The sequence below is a fragment of the Grammomys surdaster genome, unplaced genomic scaffold (genome assembly GCF_004785775.1).
Source record: "Grammomys surdaster isolate TR1022 unplaced genomic scaffold, NIH_TR_1.0 187, whole genome shotgun sequence".
NCBI lineage: Eukaryota > Metazoa > Chordata > Mammalia > Rodentia > Muridae > Grammomys > Grammomys surdaster.
In genome coordinates this window covers 10,094,217-10,115,452 of record NW_021604632.1, presented here as the reverse complement: position 1 = coordinate 10,115,452, position 21,236 = coordinate 10,094,217, and the positions used below count along the sequence as shown (strand labels likewise).

Here is a 21,236-nt window from a genome sequence, read left to right as displayed (position 1 = left end):
GGGCAGACTGGCCCTTTCCGGGGCGAAGCTGGCGAATGACCGCTCCGCCTCGTGCAACAACTTGGGGACTTTGTTCCGGCTTCTTCGAAAGCGGATCTAGCCAGGGGAGCGGGGCGGGGCGGAGGGGGGGCACCTGCCTGGCTTGGGGTGCTGAGATAGAAGTGGAGGAAAGCCCCACCCTAGCCCCGCCTTCGCACCGCCCCAACCCCGCCCCCAGGGCGCTTTATAAGCTGGGTCCGAGGGCCCTGCAAAGAAAGCGAGTATCCCTCCCACCCCAGGCCGGTGTTCCTCTGCACTCGGTGTCTTGTCCCCGAGTCCCTCTCGGCGCTCCCCAACCCGGCCCCCGCCCCTGCCCGGCCCGACCCCGAAGTCATGGAGCGCTGGCCTTGGCCGTCGGGCGGCGCCTGGCTGCTGGTGGCTGCCCGCGCGCTGCTGCAGCTGCTGCGCTCAGACCTGCGTCTGGGCCGCCCGTTGTTGGCGGCGCTGGCCCTGCTGGCCGCTCTCGACTGGCTGTGCCAGCGCCTGCTGCCCCCGCCGGCAGCACTCGTGGTGCTGGCTGGTGCTGGCTGGATCGCGTTGTCCCGCCTAGGGCGCCCTCCTCGCCTGCCGGTGGCCACTCGCGCGGTGCTCATCACCGGTGAGTGTGCAGAGCGCAGGGACTCCAGGCTGGAGGGCGGGACCGCACACCTAGAGGGTTTCCCTTGGGCACCATCCAGGGGGACTCCGCAGCTCAGACGTGAGAGTCCTTCTCCTCTAGATGGAAGAAAGTGAGCCAAGTAGGAAGCTCCGGGCACCTCACCAAGTCTGGGTTAACTACCTGCGGCCGCGGGGATTATTGGTGAGAAAGTAGAGAGTGGGCAGGTGCTCAAAGGAAACTAGTGACTGAAAGAGGAGAAACTTAGTTTATGCTGAGCTCCTTCCTAAAAGACTAGGTGCGGAGCAGAGGACAGTACTTTAGGGGACTACAGAAGACCTGAGACGGGGATAATGCCATCTCTTGAACTCTGCCTGACATCCCCCCCACACACACACACACATCACTGGAACACGCTCTCTGCTATCCTCTGGGGGCAGAGAGCTTAGATGTCTAGTTCTGTTCCCCCTGACCTCCACTGGCTGGAATCCTTGGAGTTCAGAACCGTCTGAGGTCACAGCAGCTGGAGAGTAGCTGCTTCTTAGATCCAGCTACCGATTGCCAAAACTGCAGCCGTCTGCAGTCTACACTAGCACCTCATCCTGCCTAGCCCTGGGTGCCCAGGAAAGGGGCCTCGGAGAGCTGGACTCAGGTGTCTCTGGTGCCTGCCTGAGCTTTCTTTGTCTGGAGCAGGGAATAAATCTGTCATCAGAAGGAGAGAAGGGGAGGGGGGCTGCAGACCCAGCAGGAAATGGGGAGGGGGAGGAAGGCCAGGGGGCATTGGTCCATTGCATGGGAGGAGGGGCAGCTTTGTTTCTCCCCCAACCACCATGGCTTCTCAGAGATCTTGGTCCTTTATGGGTGGTCTGCATGATAGGCTAGGGAGGAAATCCTTGAACTGGACGTTGGAGGAAGTTGGGTGGAGTCAGGTGGAATCTGAAAGGTGTCTTGGATCAGAGAAAGGGTGTGAACAAAGGCTTAAGACAGAAAGAAGTGTGATTTGGGAAGGGGATAAGTCAATAACCAGTCTGGCTGTGGGGGTGTGGTGGGATGTGAGGCTTCCTTGGGAGGAGACTTGAATGTCAGGTGAGAAACCAGACTGCACTAAGGTAGAGGATGGTGATACAAAGGCTCATGGCTTCAGAAGAGAGGGTGGAGGTTGAGCAGAACTCAGGGGAGGATGGAAGGACTTCCAGAGTGAGTGTGAAGCCTCAGGGAACCTGTTTCAAGAGCCTGAAGAAGGAAAGCCACTGAATTCTCTTGAAATGGTACAGGGACTAGGTTATAGGCTCTGCCTTCAAACACAGAACAGATCTCTTCCTGTCCTCTGAGCTGCTTCACTAGACCCTACGCCACTTCAGGTTCCACTGATACAGCTGGACAGTCCTTTCTGAGATCTCACCTCTGGTCCTTGCTACTGCTCTTACTTCTAGTCTTGAGCCTGAGCAAGAGGTGAGAAGAAGGATGTTTTCTGTGACCTGGGCTCCTTCCATCTCTGTAAAACTCAGTGTTTGAGAAAAGAGGATTTGCCCAGCCTACTCCAGTGTAAGCACTGGAAGTTGGCTTCTAGCTTCCTGATGCCTGAAAACTCTGGGGTTTCCCATGTCACCACCAAGCAGCAAGGCACCCACCTGCCAAGAACACTGTGACTTATCCCTGCAGAACTGTCACCCCTCCCCAAGAATGCCCAAGAACTGCTTGCCAAACCTACTCCACAAGCTCAGCCATGGAGTCGTGTTTGGGCTGTGTGGCTTGGTACCTTATGTGCGTGTATATGTATGTATCTTCGTGTTGATGGGTGATAGGGGCCAAGCTCATGTGTGAACATGCAGGCAGGTTTGCAGGTGAGCAAGAGGGTAAGATATGGGTGTCGGTTCGGACCCCAGAGCTGAGACTCTGAGAGGCTTTTAGTGGAGTGTAGTCTGCTCCAAAAGGAAGCAGAGGCAAGTGTGTGTATGTGCACACACACACTCCCCTCCCCTAGTCAGATTTGCTTAGGAAGGACCCCTCGACACAGACTAGCAGGCCCCAGCCACACAAAGCCCAGTTTGCAGCCCCCTGACCAGCTTTGTTCTCCTCTCAGCACAGGGGGCGGGGCTGAGACGAGGAGGGGTGCTGTTTGTCCAGGAGTGGGGAAGCTGGGCTGCAAAGCAGCTTTTCTGCACAGCAGGACCTCGGAGCTGGCAGTTCCATAGACCCTCCTCCCGCACTGGCCCTCCTCATCCTCTCACTGGCCACCCACAGAGCCAGCATCAGCATGGAAACCATCAAGGAAGCAAGGGCTTATCAGTACCAGGGACCCCGACACTAGGCCCTTGCCTGGTGGTTCTTATCACTGCATACCAAGGGCAAGAAAATATCGCCTCCATGAGTAGTCACCGACCTCAGGTCACACTTAGTGGTCTGGGGAGGGATTCCAATGCAGGTCTGTTTCTTCACTTACCATGCATGGTTCCTGTCCTGAGAGAGGAGTGGTCTGGGGCTCAGCAAATACATACATACACCCAAAGTCAATGATTGGAATCCCAAGGGCAGAGATCAAGGGGGAGTTGGGAACGGGACTCCGACTTGAGCCTGGAACAATAGTAGGAGCTATTGAGGCTGGAGAAGTGCTCAGGTTGAACAGGGCCAGGATGATGACATTTGGGCTTTATTCTAAGGCCCATAGGATCCTGGGGAAGCAAAAAGCCTCTGGAACTTGTCAGAAGTAGAGTGATACTGTCATTTTTTTTAACATATCCCTCTGACTTAGGCTGAGGATGGATTCATGGGACAAGTTGGGACCAGACTAGGTTTGTTTCTTCTAGAAAGTAAGGTTTATCAATCACGTTTGATGGGATAGCTATAGGGAACCAGACAGGTGACAGCTGTCGCAAAATTGATGCTCAGGGCTCAGTCAGGACAAACTTATCACACATTTGTAAGGAAGACAGGAGGGCTGCGAGTCCAGGAGGCTAGATTCTACCCAGACTTTAGTGATTGATCTCTGGCTTGTCCTGGGCTGGGCATTCATTGGCTATCCTACACTGGCTAGGTTGTGACACTGGTTTTGGCAAGGAGACAGCCAAGAAACTGGATGCCATGGGCTTCACGGTGCTGGCCACTGTGTTGGATTTGAATAGCCCTGGTGCCCTTGAATTGCGTGCCCGCTGTTCCCCTCGCCTAAAGCTGCTGCAGATGGACCTGACCAAGCCAGAGGACATCAGCCGTGTTCTGGAAACCACCAGGGATCACACGGCCAGCACTGGTCAGCAGATGTGTCTCCATTAAGGGTGGGCAGGGCTGGGTGAGTGCAAGGGAGGTAGGGATTGTGTGTTTGCTATCAGGCTGACCTGAAGCTCCCCTCCTGTTTTATGCCCCACCCCCCAACAGGCCTGTGGGGTCTGGTGAACAACGCTGGCCTCAACATCGTAGTGGCCGATGTGGAGCTATCTCCAGTGGCAACTTTCCGCAAGTGCATGGAGGTGAACTTCTTTGGTGCACTGGAGCTGACCAAGGGCCTCCTGCCACTCCTGCGTCACTCAAGAGGGCGTATTGTGACCGTTGGTAGCCCAGCAGGTAAATGCTCTTCCACTCTGAGACAGAGTGGTAAAGGAGCTGCTCTCAGGTGAGGAATGATGTGGGGAATCCCAAGCCAAGGCTGAGCATTCCCATCCATCTCCAGGAGACATGCCGTATCCCTGCTTGGCAGCCTATGGAACCTCCAAGGCAGCTATAGCCCTGCTTATGGACACGTTCGGCTGTGAACTGCTTCCCTGGGGTATCAAAGTCAGCATCATCCAGCCTGGCTGCTTTAAGACAGGTGAGGGTTCAGGTTTGGGGTGGGACGTGCATATGACAGGGACATGTGGTCTGAGGATGTAGTGTGGCCTGGTTTGCATAGTTTACATTAAATGGATTAGTAGCCTTTAGCTCCTCTGGCTGCTGCCTTCTGACCTTGTCACCCCTTCCTCAGAGTCAGTGACTAATGTGAACCTCTGGGAGAAGCGTAAGCAACTGCTGCTGGCCAACCTGCCTAGAGACCTGCTGCAGGCCTATGGTGAAGACTACATCGAGCACTTGCATAGGCAATTCCTGAATTCACTCAGAATGGCACTGCCTGACCTTAGCCCAGTTGTAGATGCCATCATTGATGCATTGCTGGCAGCTCAGCCACGTAGCCGCTACTACATGGGCCGTGGCCTGGGGCTCATGTATTTCATCCACCACTACCTGCCAGAGGGCCTGCGGCGGCGCTTCCTACAGAACTTCTTCATCAATCACCTTCTGCCCCGAGCACTGAGGCCTGGCCAAGCTGGCCCTGCTCCTGCTCAGGACACACCCCAGGACCCAAACCCTTCCCCAGTGGCATCTCTGTGAGCCACAACCCTAGGTGTTTCAGCAGGAGAGGCTTCTTGAGCCCTTGGTCCTCTCTCCTGGCCATTATAGACCCCTCAACCTTACCCTAGAGTCTGTGTTAAGAAAAGCCCAGCCTCTACTGCCAATACCTAGTCCAGGCCCGGGAGGTGGAAGTCCGCTAGTGAGCCTCTGGACCTCTCCTCTGCTTCATGAGCCCACACATACCCTACCAGGCACAATGCTCCACACTACAGCTTGGAGAACCCAGATGGATGGAGAGTTTAGTGTAAGATTTTGGCTGTAGCCTTTGATAGGACTCTACAGACCATTTCTGTGCTAACTTTAGAATGATTAGGCAGGTGGGGACCGCCTCAGAATTCTTTTGGGACCCACTGTCTCAGTGCTGCAAGTCCAGAGTAAATCCCAAATGCCTCTTGACTGGCTCAAGATTTAGGTCCCCTATTACTGGCTCCCAGCACATGGAAGCTTCATGTTGTACTTGCCTGGTTGTTGGCATTTTAAAATAAAGATACATTTTTATTTCTCCTAGAATGGGAGAGATACAGTGTTTAGAGGAGGTGACTGGTTGCCTGGGTGACAGGGTATGGCTATATGACAGAGATTGGGTACTTCTTGGGAGATCCTGGGACTCAGCAGGGGAGCTGAGGAGGCTCCCGGGACATTCTGTGATTCATATCTGCTGACCTCAGGCAAATAATTTGTCCCTAGGTCTGGGTTTCTGCATACTGAGATGAAGGTAATGGCCAATTTCAGGGAGTTACAGGGCTTAGTGAAGAAGTTAGGGAGGTGTGGGACCTCCAGAACCAAGATATAACTATTCTCTAACAACCTCCACCCCAGCCTATCTTCCTACCTGAGCTCCCAACAGAAAGAGCCATCCTCCAGGGACTTCCCTGGCCCTGTGGCTTCTGACTGCAGGAAAGACTCATCAAGGGTACAGTGATGAACAAAGTTGAGAGTCAAGGAAAGGTACGAAGGCACAAAGGAGGGAACAGACAGCGGGCTTTTTAAAGAGGGCAATTTTATTGTCTCAGAGGGGCAGAGCTGAGGGAGAGGGCTGCAAAGCTGCTTTCCCAATACCCCAAGAATACATATTCTCTATTCTTCCCACAGATCATGGTTCTGGGGATGACCTATAGGTAGGAAAGGAGATTTACACTGTCCCAGGGGTTCTCAGGTTAGGGAGGAACATGAAAGTCACACACATTTCTTAGACATGTCAGTGGCTGTAAACACAGGGCTGGGGGGCCTCTTTGCTCTGGAGGGGATCTTGGTCCATTCTTGATCAGGGGAGAGGTGCCTAACCCCCTTTTAGGCCTAAGAGCAGTCCCAGAGGGGGTCATGGAAGCTGGGCAACCAATCCCAGGACAATGTGCTACACCTCACCAGGTCAGACAAGTGAACCATGGGCTTTACCACAGTATACAGACACACACAGTGCACTTGGGAGCCTTAAGTTAGAACGCTAGAAGATGGGGATATAGTTGTCAATCTTGGCGCGATGGCGCTGGGCAATGCACTCAGCAATCCACACAATATTGCGACATTCCTGCTCCTTAAGCTTCACAAAGGCATAAAAGACACCAAAGTGGAACTGGTTCAGGAAGGCCAGCTTGTTTAGCTTCACCTGTGGACAGACATAGGTGTGATGCACAGCCAGCAGGATCAGGCCTAAGTCATAACCCTCCCTACACAGGGTCGGCTCCACAAGATCCCTGTGCTCACTTACCTCATGTTCAAAGAATCGGTCCTCCAAGGTCTTGTCTCCAGGATTGCTACCTGCACCCTCAAAAAGCAGTTTGTATTCCTGGCCAGGAAATGGGGAGAAGCACAGGCATGAGTGCTGGGTGCTAGGGGTGCCAACATGGCCACCTAAATCTTGTCAGCACTCACCGGGTAGTAATCAGCTACATTCTTAACCTGTTCATAGTCATCAGCCCGCGCCAGCTGAGCCAAGCCCTCAGGGTAGAGTCGGCCACAGTGTGGAAAGAGCTTGGCACGGTCCTCCTTGGACAGCTCTGTGCCGAAAGAGTTGATGGTGATGATGAAAGCGCGGCGGTCTGCTTCAAACTGCAGGGCCAGTCCATAGGTGAGGAAAGAGGGAAGATGAGGGAGACTATGCCAGTCAGTTGGCAAAGCTCCCCCTGGCAAGGCTTAATGGGGACAAAAAGAAGAGAGGTGGGGTGGGAAGGCACTCACCTCTAGGATAGGACACATAGCATCAGCTGTGGTCCCCCCCAACAGCGTACAGAACTTGTAGAAGGACTCCAGATAGGCCTGTAGAGAGGACAGTGTTTGCTTAGAGCAAGGATAGCAATGCTGGGAGATGTATTAGAAACCTAGTCAGTTTGACTTCCCTTCTCAAACCTTTTATGGTAGAGATGGGTCAGCTCACTATGACAACATCCCCTCAACCGAACATCTACCAATTTCAACAGTTAGTCATCCAAGTAGCAGTGGCTGGGTGCATTCTATCTGGGTGTGACAAAACAGTTTCTGGCCCACTATCTGCTTCAGGGTACATATTCCCACCCCTTTCTGTTGCCAAGCTTAAGGGGGCTCTGTCTTCTTCCTGGTGCTTTACCTTCCTTTTCTAGTATTCAGAAACTTCCCCTTTCCCAGCCCCAGAAAACCAGGTATCCAAGGGCTAGTGAGGGAAAGTTATCCTCAGAGTTCACAAAGGTCTAGACTGAATTCATATGGCCTCCCTTGCAACAACCCACCTTGCAGAACACTGTTACTCCTCTCATCCCTAGAAGGTCCCTAGGTTCCAACAGCAGGAACCAAATGATCAGGTCAGTTCCTGCTGAAGGATGGTTATCGCCTATGTGAACAACAGGCTCACAGTCAATAACTGGGTACATGGGCTGCCAGCGGAAACAAGCCATTTTGTCCAGGCAAATTTGATCTGCTGGGCACGAGGAAAGGACAGGTCAGCTCACATACAAGGTCTTCCCCAACTCTCATTTACAAGGTCACACAGAGGTTTCTTTCCAATACCTCTCCCCCCACCAAGGTCTTGCAGACCCCATGGGGAACATTTTTGCATAAAACTTGACTCAGACGTCACTTAAAGTCCCATATGTAGCATGATCACAGAGACTCTGGATCAATATGTATTCTGAGTTGGAGTTGGGAGGCTATGAAAAGCTTTTCACATTCAGGTGTGCCATCCAAGCTGGCTAGGACCCATAGGAGTAGGATGTGCATTCAAAACCAGATAAGATGACGATACCCAGAGCTCCACAAAACACAGAGACAAGATGAGCTCAGTAGAGAACCTGCAGGGGATCACTGAGCTCATAGGAAACAAAAAGTTAATAAAAGTATGTAATAAGAAAAAGCCTGGCCGGGCAGTGGTGGCACATGCCTTTAATCCCAGCACTTGGGAGGCAGAGGCAGGCGGATTTCTGAGTTCGAGGCCAGCCTGGTCTACAGAGTGAGTTCCAGGACAGCCAGGGCTATACAGAGAAATCCTGCCTCGAAAAACAAAAACAAACAAACAAACAAACAAACAAAAGCCAGGAAAGCAACAAGAGTCTAGCACAGAGGATCAAAAGCCTGCAGGCAGAAATGGCTCTCCCACCTTGGTGGCACTTCATAGCCCCTCCAGAAGTCAGTCCACTGTGGCCTTCTTTGTGGCCAGCCAAGCTGATTATGGTAAAAATCTTAGGACCTACCCTAGTGGAGCCTGCAGTTCCTATCTATGGGGGAAACTACTAGCTAGTTTGGGGTTCCATGCCCTGTTCTACCTGTTTGCTTAACCAAGCTGTATTTATCCCCAGAGAAGCTGACCCAAGGATTAAGGTCCACACTTTCTTCCAGAAGCTATAGCAGCAAAGAAACTGGCAAGACTCAGGTACCAAGGTCACCTCCCCAACCCCACCCTGTCCCCTGGAGTCTGTCAGCCCATGATTGCTGCACCAGCTGCCTACAATTCACTTGCCAGACGGCTGAGGGTCCACCTAATCTCCCATCTGTGGCCACTGGGCTGGGACATTGCCTGACAGGCAGGCAGTGTTGGCATGGGGCCCATAGTCTTGGGTCAGTGTTTATGAGCGGGTTTCTGGGCAGTCCTTGCCAGTGTGACTCCAGCTAAAACCAGTCAGGCCCAGAAAGGGTGTGGGTAAGGCTGGGGGTATAGCCACACCCCTCATCCTGTCTGGGGCAAGGAATCTGTCAATAGGCCAGGTGAGTGGGTGGGAGCACTATGAGATTTCTGTGCATGTGTGTGTGCATGCACATGTGTATTTTACCTTACCCCTTACCAATAATCTGCCTCCCATCCTACAGTCGTGGAGGGCTTTCTAGGAATATTCTGCTCTGTTAGAAGACTTTAGGCTCACAGCCTAAAGTTCATTTAATTTTTTTCACATTTTACTTATTTTGTGTGTGCATGTATATGCAAAGGTAAAAAGACAATTAATGGGTATCAGTTCTCTCCTTCTACCATGTGAGTCCCAGAAATCAAACTGAGGTTGTCTAGTTTGGCAGTTAAGCATCTTCATTTCCTGAGCCATGTTATCAGCCCAAAGTGACGGTTTTCATTACTGTTGTTTGTTTTGTGACAGGGTCTCACTGTGTAATCCTGGCTGTCCCAAAACATACTACATAGACAAAAAACTCACAGAGATCTGCCTGCCTCTGCCTTCCTAGCACTGGAATGAAAGTCACTATGCCTGGCTTACCTTTTCTTGAGAGACTCTTACTATGGAGACATGGCTGACCTGCAACTCACTACATATAGTAAGCTAATCTTGAACTTAGCAAAAATCTTCTTGTTCAAGTTTTCCTAGCATTCTGAACAAGCAGCACCACTCTCAGCTAAGGTTCAAACTCTTGCCACCGCATTCCAGGCCCTGGGTGACTTACTTGGCTCACTGGGTGCATGTGTCTTCCTTTGGATCTCCTCCCCACTATCCATGGGAAACCTATACTTTTACAGTAAACCCCTTGCTGTCTGGCCTGGCCCATCTTCCTTGCTTTCCTTCTGCTTATACTATTGTAACTTCTATCATCTACCACCAGATCCTAGTTGTATGCTGACACAGGCCCCACAGAAAGACTAGAAGGTTTGAGCTCAGGCTGAGCCAGCCACAATCAGGGCAGAAGACACATACCTCCAACTCCCCAGTGGAGACTGGATAGATACCTCAGGTGTAAGTCAGCGGGTCCCTTAGTCAGTGCCATCCTCAGCTTCTCTTCATGGTTTGCCTACTGTTGATCCATGTTCCTGACTAAAGTCTTCCAGGAGTCTTGGCATCACAGCTTAGAATCTCACCACAAACTGAACCCAGCCTTTCCCAAATGTCCCTACCTTTTACTCTCTACAATGACTGTACAAACCGAGGAATCCCAAGTCCACTCTCTCTCCAGAGACTAGCCAGTCCATGCCACAGTCTAATAGGAAGCAACAGGTGAATAAAAGCTGAAGACAGTGAGATACATGGCATTGGCTCATGGTCTGGGAACCTCAGAGGGTCATAATACACTGGCTGTGCCTGGCTGGATCCTTCTCCCACGTAACTAAGCACACATCACTGCCTTTGCCTAGGTGCCTGTTTGGCTGGCAAAAGTTCATGTGGTGTAGGTTTGAGGGCTATGGCCTGGGTGGTGGCCCATGACATTCCTGGATGCTACATGAGTGAGTGGTTGTCCAGGAGCCAGCTCTGACAGGCCAAGTGTTAGAGCACCAGCCACTCCAGCTGATCTTATCTGACCCTGCTGCAGATACCATGGAATGGATAACCTACTCCACAAAACCTTGAAACCATGACAGGACCCTGAGAATGAGAGGCTAAGCCCCCAGAAAGGAACCTGGTACAGGTGCATCCCAGCCCAGCCCATCTCACACAAATGACCTTCTGTCACACCCCCACGCACCCCCGCTGCTTCTCAAGAACACTACCTTGTAAAGCGTATTTCGGATTATCTCGATGTTCATCTCATCAAGGTCCTGCTCTGAGATGCAGTCCTGGAAAAAAGCCGCTGGGAAGGGAAGACAAGGATGTAAAGAGCAGGAAAGCAGCCTGAGTGAGAGGCAGCTCCTGTCATAAGGCCCACTGAGCTAAGTACTGGAGACCCTCATCCAGCTTGAGATACTGCCTAGGAAGTAGTAGAAGCAATTCTCTGGGCCGTGTGTGCTGACCTGAGCTTTTCCTGCCTCTTTGCTCCTAAAATTGATTTATAAAGGAGGCGGCCAGCCATAACATGATCTAATCGCTGCTGGGGCAGACCCAAGTTTAGACCATGCCAAAGACAGGCTTGCATAAGAGGCCATGAGATTTCCCTTCTCCAGGGGCAGCTAGCTATCAATTTGGGGACTGAAAACCACTGCTCTGTATACCCTATGAAGGCCTAGAGCCTGCACATGGGAAACTAGCCTCCTTCTTTCTTCTTTAGACAAGTATGAGCTTATGGAGAAGAGCAAGCTAAGCTTGGAGTAGTTAGAAATCCACTGCAGGACTGAGAGGAATGGCTAGGACAGGATCCCAAGGAGGGCCTGAAGACTTACCTGATGTCTCTCTTTTAAAGATGAAGAAACTGCAGAAGCCACAAACAGCCTAGAACTAGCTCAGAGTTACAGGAAGAATCAAAAGCAAACTAGGTGAGTAGATATGGCTGGCAAATCTCAGCTTAGGACCTTCTGATTCAACTCTGGTGGCTTCCTGGAATAATTCCCCAGGGTTTAGATTTTTGCTATAAAGGTACTAGCTAGTTACGATACTCATGCCTTCCTTCTCTCCAGAACTCGAGGCAGACAGAACAGGAGCCAGCACTAGTGAGGCAGGGCTAACAGGAAGCTGTCCTGACTCCCCTCCCTTCTTGGCCTCTGACATGGACCTTGCATCCTGCTGGACACCATCTGATCTGACCGATGGGACCTGCTCAGTGGAGTCAAATGAAGCTGTTTGCTTTTTTCTGTCTCATAAGAAGCCAGCCATTATAGCCCTGGTTAGGGCCACAGTCTGCCAGACACCTCAGGACTCCAAGGGACACAAGCCCCTTGCTCTTCTCTGTAAGTTCACTCAGCCCTCCCCTGAATTCCAAAAAGCTATGCTATTTCCAAAGTTAGATAGTCTGGTCTTTGGGTTGCCTGTCTGCCTAGGGAAAGCACTGGGAAAGGAAAGGAAGCAGGATGGGAAACAATGAGACTAGGGAGCTGAGGGAAGGGCAAGGTCAGCAGCAACAGTCTCCTGCTTTAGGGCTGCCCCGCCTCCTACAATCCATAACACCCACACTGAGGTTCTGATGCTAAGACCACTGTCCAGCTGCTGTTTCCACCACAGAGGCTCACCCAGGGGTGTGTCCACCAGAATGGCATTGTACAGCTCTGCAGGTGTCTGTGCGATGTTCACAGCCTCCATCTGCTCAAAGCTGCCAAGCGGATGGCACTTGGGCACAAGCTCAGCTATTGAACGCTGGTGCAGTGTGCCTGTGATGAGCAGGATCACGTTGTCAATCATGTAGCTATAACTGTGAGAAGCAGACAACAACAGGGCAGACCATTAGGGTAGAGGGCTGGGAGGCCTGGCCCAACACCTTTGCTCACATAACCCCTAAGAGTAAGTGTTGGCTCTTGGATGCTGTAGACAGGCTCCAGAGAGACTATCCTTCCCCACCCAGATTCCTGTCACCACTACCACCACTGTCGCTGCCGCTGCCACCACCACCATTAACCCCAACCTTCAATAACAGGAACACCGGATAAATACAGCTTCTCCTTTAACAAGATGGTAGAGTCATGCCCCATAAATGACTGGAACACAAGTAAATAGCCTATGGTATGAACAGTGTTCCAACAGTACACAGAAACCACGGGCACATGCAGGTGAGGCACATAACCCATTCCGGGGCAGGTGTGGTCAGGAGCTTGACAGATAAAAGGACTGGGAGATGAAAGTGTGTTCTGGAAAGAGGGAACAGTATGCAAAGGCCTGGAGGCACAACTGAGTGAGACTGGATTGATCTGAGGAACTGAGCATTGTCAAGACGGGCAGAGGGAAAGGGAGGGCACAGCTGTGGGCAAGACAGTGCTGTCAGCAGAGGGCTGCCTGGAGACTGAGCTCAGGTCAGGCAGAGGGTTCCAACTTCACCTCAAATACTATGGAGCCATAAGAAACCACAGTATAATTAAGGCTACTCTGGCTCAATGAGAGTTGGGAGTCCAGAGGAGGAAGAGGAGAAAGACTAAGGAACAGGCTGGGGAAAGGCTTCTCCAAAAAAGGTCAGAGAAGAGTCGTAAAGGCTCCATCTAGAATAAAGGACAGGGTCAGGCAGACTGCAGAGCCCCACTGTGAAGACAAAAAAATACACTACTCCTTAGAGCCAGATGCCAGTAGGAGGGCCTGAATGAGATCCAGAGGCTGGTCTGATTCAAGCCAATTCTAGGCTTAGACTCTTAGACTTGCCCTGCAAGAGGATGCTCTGTGCACCATGGACAGCAGAGGGGGCTGTGGAGCTGGGAGGGTGGGGCTGACTAGTTAAGACTTGGCAAAGAACAACCAAGACAACTTGTCTCCAACTGAAAAGCAGAGCCACAGAGGAGCTGGGGCAGAAAGCTTTGTGTACTCACCTATGGGAGTGGAGTAGGGGGGAAGGGAATGGATAAAGAGAAGGAGAGGAGCCTAGCTACAGTCAGGCTGCAGCTGCAGTGCTCCCAACTATTCCCCATCCTGTTACAAGTAGTACACTACGAGTACAGAGGAGGTGGAGACTGTCCTCAAAGGCCAGGCTGGGCCATGGAAGGGTGAGGACTATATGGAGGCTACTGTGAATCCGGCCCTCAACATAGTTCTTGTTCTGTTTCTGGGAAGTCCAGAGCTGGGCTCTATCCCTGTAACAAATCTTGAGTACCTAGGGCTGAGATTGTACCAACGAAAGGCCTTGGTAGGAAGTGGGGCTCAGTACCATAGGAATCAAAGGAAAAAGGTGCTGACTCAGAGTACCAGCCACTGTGGTACTCCTATAAGGCCCTCAAAATACAGAGTCCTGTCTCAGTCCAACCAATACTCTTTGGGCCTGATGATCACAGCTCCCACCCAATTCAATGCCATTACAACCTCTGGTCTCCTGGGCCTGGGGCTAGGCAGCTGATCTCTTTCCATACCCAATTTGGATGGGTCATTATAGGATATACACTGAGAAAAGTCAGGCCTCCCCTTCCAAAACCAAGGGTCTCAAGCAAGACCCATATGTAACTGCAAGCCAAGAGGCATGTATGGCCAGCCTCTTGTCCTTGACTCCATAGAACTGGCAGAGTTAAGGGACAGCATAGAGTAAGAGCTCACCATAGTTTTGTGCTTTGGCCTCAACCTCTATCTCCTTCATTCTAGATATATCTCCTGCTTCTTATGTCTTCTGTATCTCATCTATACCAGGACACACATACCACCCTTCACTGGTTAACTTGCACCCAGTCCAGCCCTACTAAAACCAATGTATTCCCAAGACAGCCACAGAGATCCCACCCCAGAGATTAAGAATGCTCTTTTTCCTCTTATCCCCTTTGGATATGCTGAAGAACAAACAGCACATCCCTTGAACTTAACATTATTCAAATGATCCCATGTGGCCTTAGCGCCACAACAGATAAAACCCAGAGTGGGCTATTATAGTGTATCTATCTCAACATACAGCAGAGAAGTTCTGTTCCCATACCTCTGGCTACCTATGGCCAGTGCCTTACGTTTTAGTTCTAAACTCCCACCTCTGTCTTCTCAGAGAGACCCCACAACCTCAGTTTCCTTAGTCTAAACTTATCCTTCCCCCTTGTGCCCACAACCCAGGGTCTCTGTTTATCTGTTTAGGCTAGGGACAAGACTGGAATAAGACATCAAAGAAGGTGTCTGAGTACTTCTGAGGGTTCTGGCCCAGGCACTGAAGAAGGCCCTGTAGGGAAATGCTGCCACCTGACTTCATTGCTATACCTCTAGTGAGTGGAAGAGACCAGCTGTGGTTCATGGTTCAGCTCTGACATTGCTTGCAGAAGCCAATAGTAGCTCTCCCCCTCTCCTTGCTTTAAGCCTTAGTTGAGTACAGAGAAAAATGCTGGGCCAAGTTAGGGCCACTCACAATCATGGCACTCAGCCCCTTCTAACTCCTCCTTCTCAGGCCAGGCCAGCTGTATCCTGTGCCAGGCTGAGCACTTGCCTCCCCCCTGGGCCAACTATAAGATTGCTTCGGTGGAGGCCCCTGCTTTCCCTTCCTGCACTGCAAGGCTCAGAATCCTCTTTACTGGGAGATGGAAGGCCAGGCAGAGATGATAAGACCCAGCCATATACCTTCCTACCTTCAGCAAGCAGGAAGACCTTCCTCCTCTCTGCCTGGTGTTTCAGAAATTGCCTCCCTGCCCCCCAGAAAGCTGCTTTGCCATGTCTCCCCTCATTTGGCCTCAAAAGAGAGAATAAAGTTCCAGCTGGTCAGCATCTCCCTCCAGAGGAAGACAGCTGGGGAGTGGATGGCCCGCTGCCCGCCAGGCCAAAGAGGCCCTTTTGGAGTTGGGGGTAGAGTAGTCTATAATCCTCTGCCCTAAGGCCCTCCCTTGCCCTGTGCCTCCAAAATAGCTTGGGCTGGGAGAAGTTTCAGGCTACAGTTTAGGAAGCTACTTCCTTCAAGAAACCTTTAGAGTCCCTAGCCGACCCTGTCCCTCCACTGTGCCCTTTGGTGCCACCTGCTGGAGTAATATGGCCTTTCTGCACTTGGGCTGCGAGGCTGTTTATAACCAGGTACTTCTGCCAACTGGCCTACCTGCAGCCCCCACCAAGGAGCCTCATTTGTTGCTGGTGACATTATATGTACTAAATTACATCTAGGTCCGAGGAGCCCCACCCAGGTCTGAAAATGAACAGAAGTTTCTGCTATGACCTTATTTAGCACATCACCTCTTAAGCCTCAAGTTCCCCTTAGCAACCAGAATGAATTAGATGTGGTCCACAAAAGAGTGGGGCTCTGACCCTCCTCCAAGGCCCAGTTGGGTTATCCCATTTGATTTGAGCCTTTGGGATCCTGAAGGGACCCCCACACCCTCATAGTGGTGCTTTTTCCTAAGTCAGAAAGAACAGGGTCAGTGCTGGCTCCCTTTCCATGCTAAAGAGCCACAAAGAAACAACCCACAGCAGCCCCAGAGCCTTGGTTAACAGAGACCTGTAGTCCACCCTACAAAGTCAGCTTACTGGAAACAGTCAGGACAAGAAGGTCTGGGGAAACCCAATGGCCACTCTAGGACCAAGAAGGGCCAAAGTGGGGGCAACATGTCCTGAAGAGGGTAGGAGATGCTTTGGGGGACCCACTGGACACGCGAGGCCTGTCCTTGGATGAAGCTTCCACTGATGGCCATTCTCCCAGATAGTACAGTTTAGCCACACGATTTCGGCCAGCAGTCATGCAGGCTACAGGTAGTTGTTCTACACCAGGATGGCCCCTGCTAGAGACCTGCTTCATTTAAAAAACAATGGCATTTAGGGGCCACCTGAAGATGTCCCAGAGACCAAGCTGACCCTTCTACAAACAACTTTCCTAACTTCTCTTCCAGGGACTAGGGGTTTCTCCTATGAGAAAATATCATGGAATGGGTGAAATAAAAGTATCCTCCATGGCTAAAGAACCCTGAATACAGGCTCTACCCCAAGTTACAGGGCAAGTTAGGTCTGGCAACAACCCTCAGTTTAGCAGCATATTAAATGTGTTAGGATTGTGATGTTGAGCTAGGTCACCTAAAACTACATGCTGACAGTCTACTTCACGCTGACTGCCTGCTCTAAGCCACACAACCACCCTGCTGTCACTGTCTGCTCCCTCAGCACCACCATCCTTCTGCATCTATGTAGTTCCCTCCTGGCATGGCTCTGGACTCAAAGTTTTTCAGTCTAGATTCCCACCTCTAGTTCTTCCCTCAAACACCTTTCTTTTCAGCCAAGGAGCCATTCCTTAGGGAAAGCAGTCATGAGTCCCCAGCCTGAGGAAGTCCCACCCCACCCCCAGCATAGGGACGAAATGAAAGCTTCACTCATCTCTTTCCAAAATTCTATTCACACTTGAGTGATCTGATAGGGCACTGGAAGACAAAGAGCAGCTAAAGAAATAGGAGTTAAATTTAGTCAGATATCATGAGAGAAGAAACTGCTGAGGGCTGGATACAACCAGTGTCCAATCCTAGAGACCCTAGCCACATGAAGTCCAAGAGTAACCATAGCCAGGGACTTGTTGTGGAGTGACAAAACTTCTGGGAAATGACTGAAGGCTTGAGTGACAGAGAAGGCAAAAGAAAAGATGAGGAATGTGAAAAATAGGCCCCATAAAATGAGTTTTAGGGGTGGTTAACATAAAATGAGTTTTAGGGGTGGTTAACATAAAATGAGTTTTAGGGGTGGTTAAAATAAAATGAGTTTTAGGGGTGGTTAATAATGTTAGAGACGTAGGTGTGGTACTAGAAGCATTTAAAAGGGAAAGTGACAACCAGAAGTAAAGAGGAGTGGCCACTCAGGCAGCATCCAGGTAAAGGTGAGGAGACTCAGAATGCTGGCAGAAGGATCTCAGGGAAAGGAAGGTGGAATGGACTCAGGGCAGTATGCAGATGCAGTGTTGGAAGGTGTACTTGCTTCTGATGACTTTGTAGAGGAGTAAGTGGGTCATCTGCAGAGATGAAGAGGCTGCAGGCAGGAGAGAAATGGTGTTTAGGATGGGGAGGGGTCACCCTACTCATGATGGGAGCTGCAGGGTGCTGAGTAGGGACAGCAAGAAGTTACTGGGCAGAAACAAGCTGAGGCTGAGTAGGTGAGCATGCATGTCTGTTAGTAGGAACCATTCCCTCCCACACACCCTGCCAATAGCTGGCTCCCCAGCTCTGCTCCCAGAAGTGGAGGTGGAGGAAGGACAGCTCCAGGCTGGAGGCTCTGGGATTCCTCCAGGGCTGGGGGGCTGCCAGCAGGGTGGGACAGTGAGTCGGGCAGCCAAGAGAGTTACAGATGTTGGCAGAAGAGATCTCAAATGATAGACCAGAAAACTTCAGCTAGAGAGGTAGGGAAATGAAGACAGAGGGATAGCAGGGAAGGAAACAAGGCCCGATGTCCTGTTGAATCTAGACACCATGTGGGCTGGGGAGCCTGAAGGCTGCGGGTGGAGGGTGGCTGACTGACTCAGCAATTTCAGGAGTGGAGTAGTTCCAGGTGGTGACATAGCAGTCATCGGTGGGGGCAGGGGGATGTTGGAGGGACTGATGTGGAGAATAGAAGAGGAGGCATAGCAGATGAGGGGTCAAGGACAAGCAGCCACAGGCTGAGATTGGTCAACACGTGACATCCTGGGTGGTGATAGAGAGAAAGGCTATAAGCCACAATCACTCATGATTGGAAGAGGCCAGGAAGTAGTGGATTCAGAAAGTTTAACACAGGATAACACTTGGCTGCTTTAAGCACATCTGGTGCTTGGAGCCAACCTCCAGCAAAGAGCTGGCAGCTGCTCTGTCTCAGTCACTCTCAGAGCCCTCTCCAGTTTCACAGCCTGGCAGGCTGACACCAAAACAGGCCAGGGTAGCTGCACAGGCAGGTGGGCAAGTTGGCAGCAAGATGGATAACATCTACTCTCTGACCACTGGCAGAGAGGTCAAGCTTCCTCCAGCTAGCCTAGCTGGCAAGACCAGAACACTAACCAGGAAGCTGGAGGAGCCTTGTGCAAACAAGCTGAAGGTGAAGGCTGAACTCTGGCAATAAATTTAGTTTCCTGGTATGTCCTCAGCTCTGGCTGTGGGGTCGGGGATACACAGGCCCAGGCTAGGGGTCAAGTGACAGATGGTAGAATGATGTGTGACACACACACCCAAAGCATCAGTATATTATACACTCTATCTACCCTGTCCCAATAAGTCCATGTTGGCATTCCTTGACGAGGAGAGAGACAGTTTGAGCATGAACCCATACAGGATTCCGCAGCAAAGAGGTACCTGGGGGAAAAGATCTACAGCCAGGAGAAGGCTTGCTTTCCAATTTATAGGAGTACTCTGGGCCTTTCAGGTGTCCCAGCCTGTTATAACTGAGGTTGGAGCCCTCTGTCTAAATACTCCATTTGAGTAGATGAACTTTGTGCAAGTTCCTGGCTGAGAGGAGGAGATAGGCTAGACAGCCACATACAACCCTCACTTTGAAGAGACAAGTGGAGTGCAGTGCCTGGTCTCAAACAGGAAGCTAGGGAAAGGGGAAATCAAGACATTCAGAAGAACGTGGGGATACATCTCCTAACAACATACACTGCACAGCACACTCAGAGGCTAGCCAATGATCATACTTTTGCTCACCACTTGCATGAGGCAACCACCTGGGCTGGAGTCACTCTTTATCAGCCAGGCTCTGACTGACTCCTAGGTCATTCCTTCAGAGACAATTTCTCTCTCCTTAGGGTCCCAGACACACAGGACTAGTTGAAGTAGCCTCTTCTAGCTCTCAAGCCCAGGGTCTTCTCTGTTTAGCTTCTCTAAGAATTTGGTATATGGCTTCTGTAAGAGTTCCACCCAAGGGTCACACAATGGGGAAGACTGGAGCAACCAAGGGTTATTAATAAACAACTTACCCACCTTAGCTCCTGTGAAGAACAGCAAGGCATTCAGCCTCCCCCAACTCAAGCCCATTCCCTGTTTTTGTTTTGTTTTGTTGTTTTTTCTTTTTTGGTTTTGTTTTGTTTTTTTGACCTGTCAGAGCACATGAAGAATAGCCCTCAGGTATTGGGCTAATCTTTTTGTACACTGTGTAAAGGTGAGTCTGTCCTTTCTCAACTGCCTCTTCTGCTATTGGTTTAATAGCAAGTCAGGAGAGAATAGGTGGGACATCCGGGAGAGATGGAACTCTGGGAAAGAATCAGAGGTGCAGGGGATTCACCAGGCAGACATGGAAGAAGGAGCAGGTGCTGCGACTGAAGAAGAGAGGTAATGGGCCACATGGCAGAAAGTAGATTAGAATAAATGGGCTACTAAGTTATATGAGGTAGTTGAGGACAAGCCTAGATATAAGGTCTAATCATTCATAAACCGTAGTAGGTCTCCATGTCATTATTTGAGTGCTAGTGGGATGAGACAGTCCAGTGATGCTCAGCCTAGGTAGGGGCAGAAGGACTGTATGGCCCATCCCAGGCTCTCCAGAGTTCTGTCTATACCCAGACCTTGACTCTACCATGAGGAGAGTAGGGAAACTAATGAATGCTTGATGTAGGTACTGTAGAGTAAGTGAATAGAAGAGCTCCAATTCTCCCAGCTTGTGCAACTTTAACACTTCCACAACAATGAGAGACAGGAAAAGAAACTGGGAACACCACTTGTGACCTAGAGTCCAGGGTTGTTGAATGACCAATCTAGTTATACCACTTGTGACTTTAAAGACATTCTTTAACAACAGCTGGCCTGAGAGAACTGCCATTATGGTGCCAGCTTCTGCAGGCATAGAACTACCTTGCCCAGCACTATGGTTTCACTCACGTAATGAAGTCCAGGAAGCTGGCAAGTGGTTCATAGGCATGGTTTCTCATGTGGCGGAACTCGACTACCATCTTCTCTTTAAGCTTGTCATCGATGACTGACACCGTCAGAGGTGATGCTTCATTGGCCAGGAAGTTCCCATAATCTGTACTCTGCAGGTGAAGCTTCAAGTCTGAAACCCAAGGGTAGATGGTAAGGGCTAGGCTTGCTGAACCTTGCTGGTTGCCCTAAGTTTCCATCCCTAGCCAATTCTAAGCCTAGCTCCTCCCATGAAAATGTATCCTGCTGCCATCTGACTCCCTTCCTCTATTGGCTCAGTGCCAATTTATAAAGTAGCCAGGCTAAGGTCCAGATGCTCCAGACCCTGGAATAGAAGTCATCATTCCAGGACACAGAGTGTGAACACAAGTAGAATAATTGTACACCAAAATGATGAGGTTTGGAAACTTCAACATAAGGTATCATTTATAATTTGTAGACTTTGAGATCCTGACTTGGAAGAGAATATAACTTGGGCTCTACCTTCCAGCACATTAGAATTGGAGGAACAAAATATTCAGACATGAGGCACATTAAAAAAAGAAATTCTACCAGGCAGTGGTGGCACACACAGGTGAATCTGGGAGTTCAAGGCCATCCTGGTCTACAGAGTAAGTTCTAGGACAGTCAGAGCTACATAGAGAAGCCCTGTCTCATAAAACCAACCCAACCCAACCCAACCCAACCACAACAAGAAAGAAAGAAAGAAAGAAAGAAAGAAAGAAAGAAAGAAAGAGAGAGAAA

At 50.6% G+C, this 21,236-nt stretch overlaps 2 protein-coding genes across 3 annotated transcripts in view; one reads left to right on the top strand and one right to left on the bottom strand.

Annotated features, from left to right (window-relative positions):
• The first annotated feature begins 258 nt into the window (after window positions 1–258).
• Hsd11b2 (hydroxysteroid 11-beta dehydrogenase 2) lies at window positions 259–5,524 on the top strand. Its single transcript, XM_028768747.1, has 5 exons — window positions 259–637; window positions 3,669–3,881; window positions 4,007–4,192; window positions 4,299–4,436; window positions 4,590–5,524. The coding sequence occupies exons 1-5, from the start codon at window positions 373–375 to the stop codon at window positions 4,991–4,993; spliced, it is 1,206 nt and encodes a 401-aa protein (XP_028624580.1). The 5' UTR covers window positions 259–372; the 3' UTR covers window positions 4,994–5,524.
• Window positions 5,525–5,994: 470 nt separating this feature from the next.
• The window catches only part of Atp6v0d1 (ATPase H+ transporting V0 subunit d1), a 39,657-nt gene continuing 24,415 nt past the window's right edge, over window positions 5,995–21,236 (bottom strand). For both annotated transcript variants that reach the window (XM_028768673.1, XM_028768674.1), the window contains exons 2-8: window positions 20,454–20,625; window positions 12,291–12,469; window positions 10,902–10,981; window positions 7,193–7,270; window positions 6,887–7,063; window positions 6,723–6,800; window positions 5,995–6,620 (exon numbers count right to left, since the gene is read on the bottom strand). In XM_028768673.1, coding sequence (XP_028624506.1) covers window positions 6,459–6,620; window positions 6,723–6,800; window positions 6,887–7,063; window positions 7,193–7,270; window positions 10,902–10,981; window positions 12,291–12,469; window positions 20,454–20,625 — 926 coding nt within the window. In that variant the 3' untranslated portion in view covers window positions 5,995–6,458. The remainder of the gene's footprint in view (window positions 6,621–6,722; window positions 6,801–6,886; window positions 7,064–7,192; window positions 7,271–10,901; window positions 10,982–12,290; window positions 12,470–20,453; window positions 20,626–21,236) is intronic.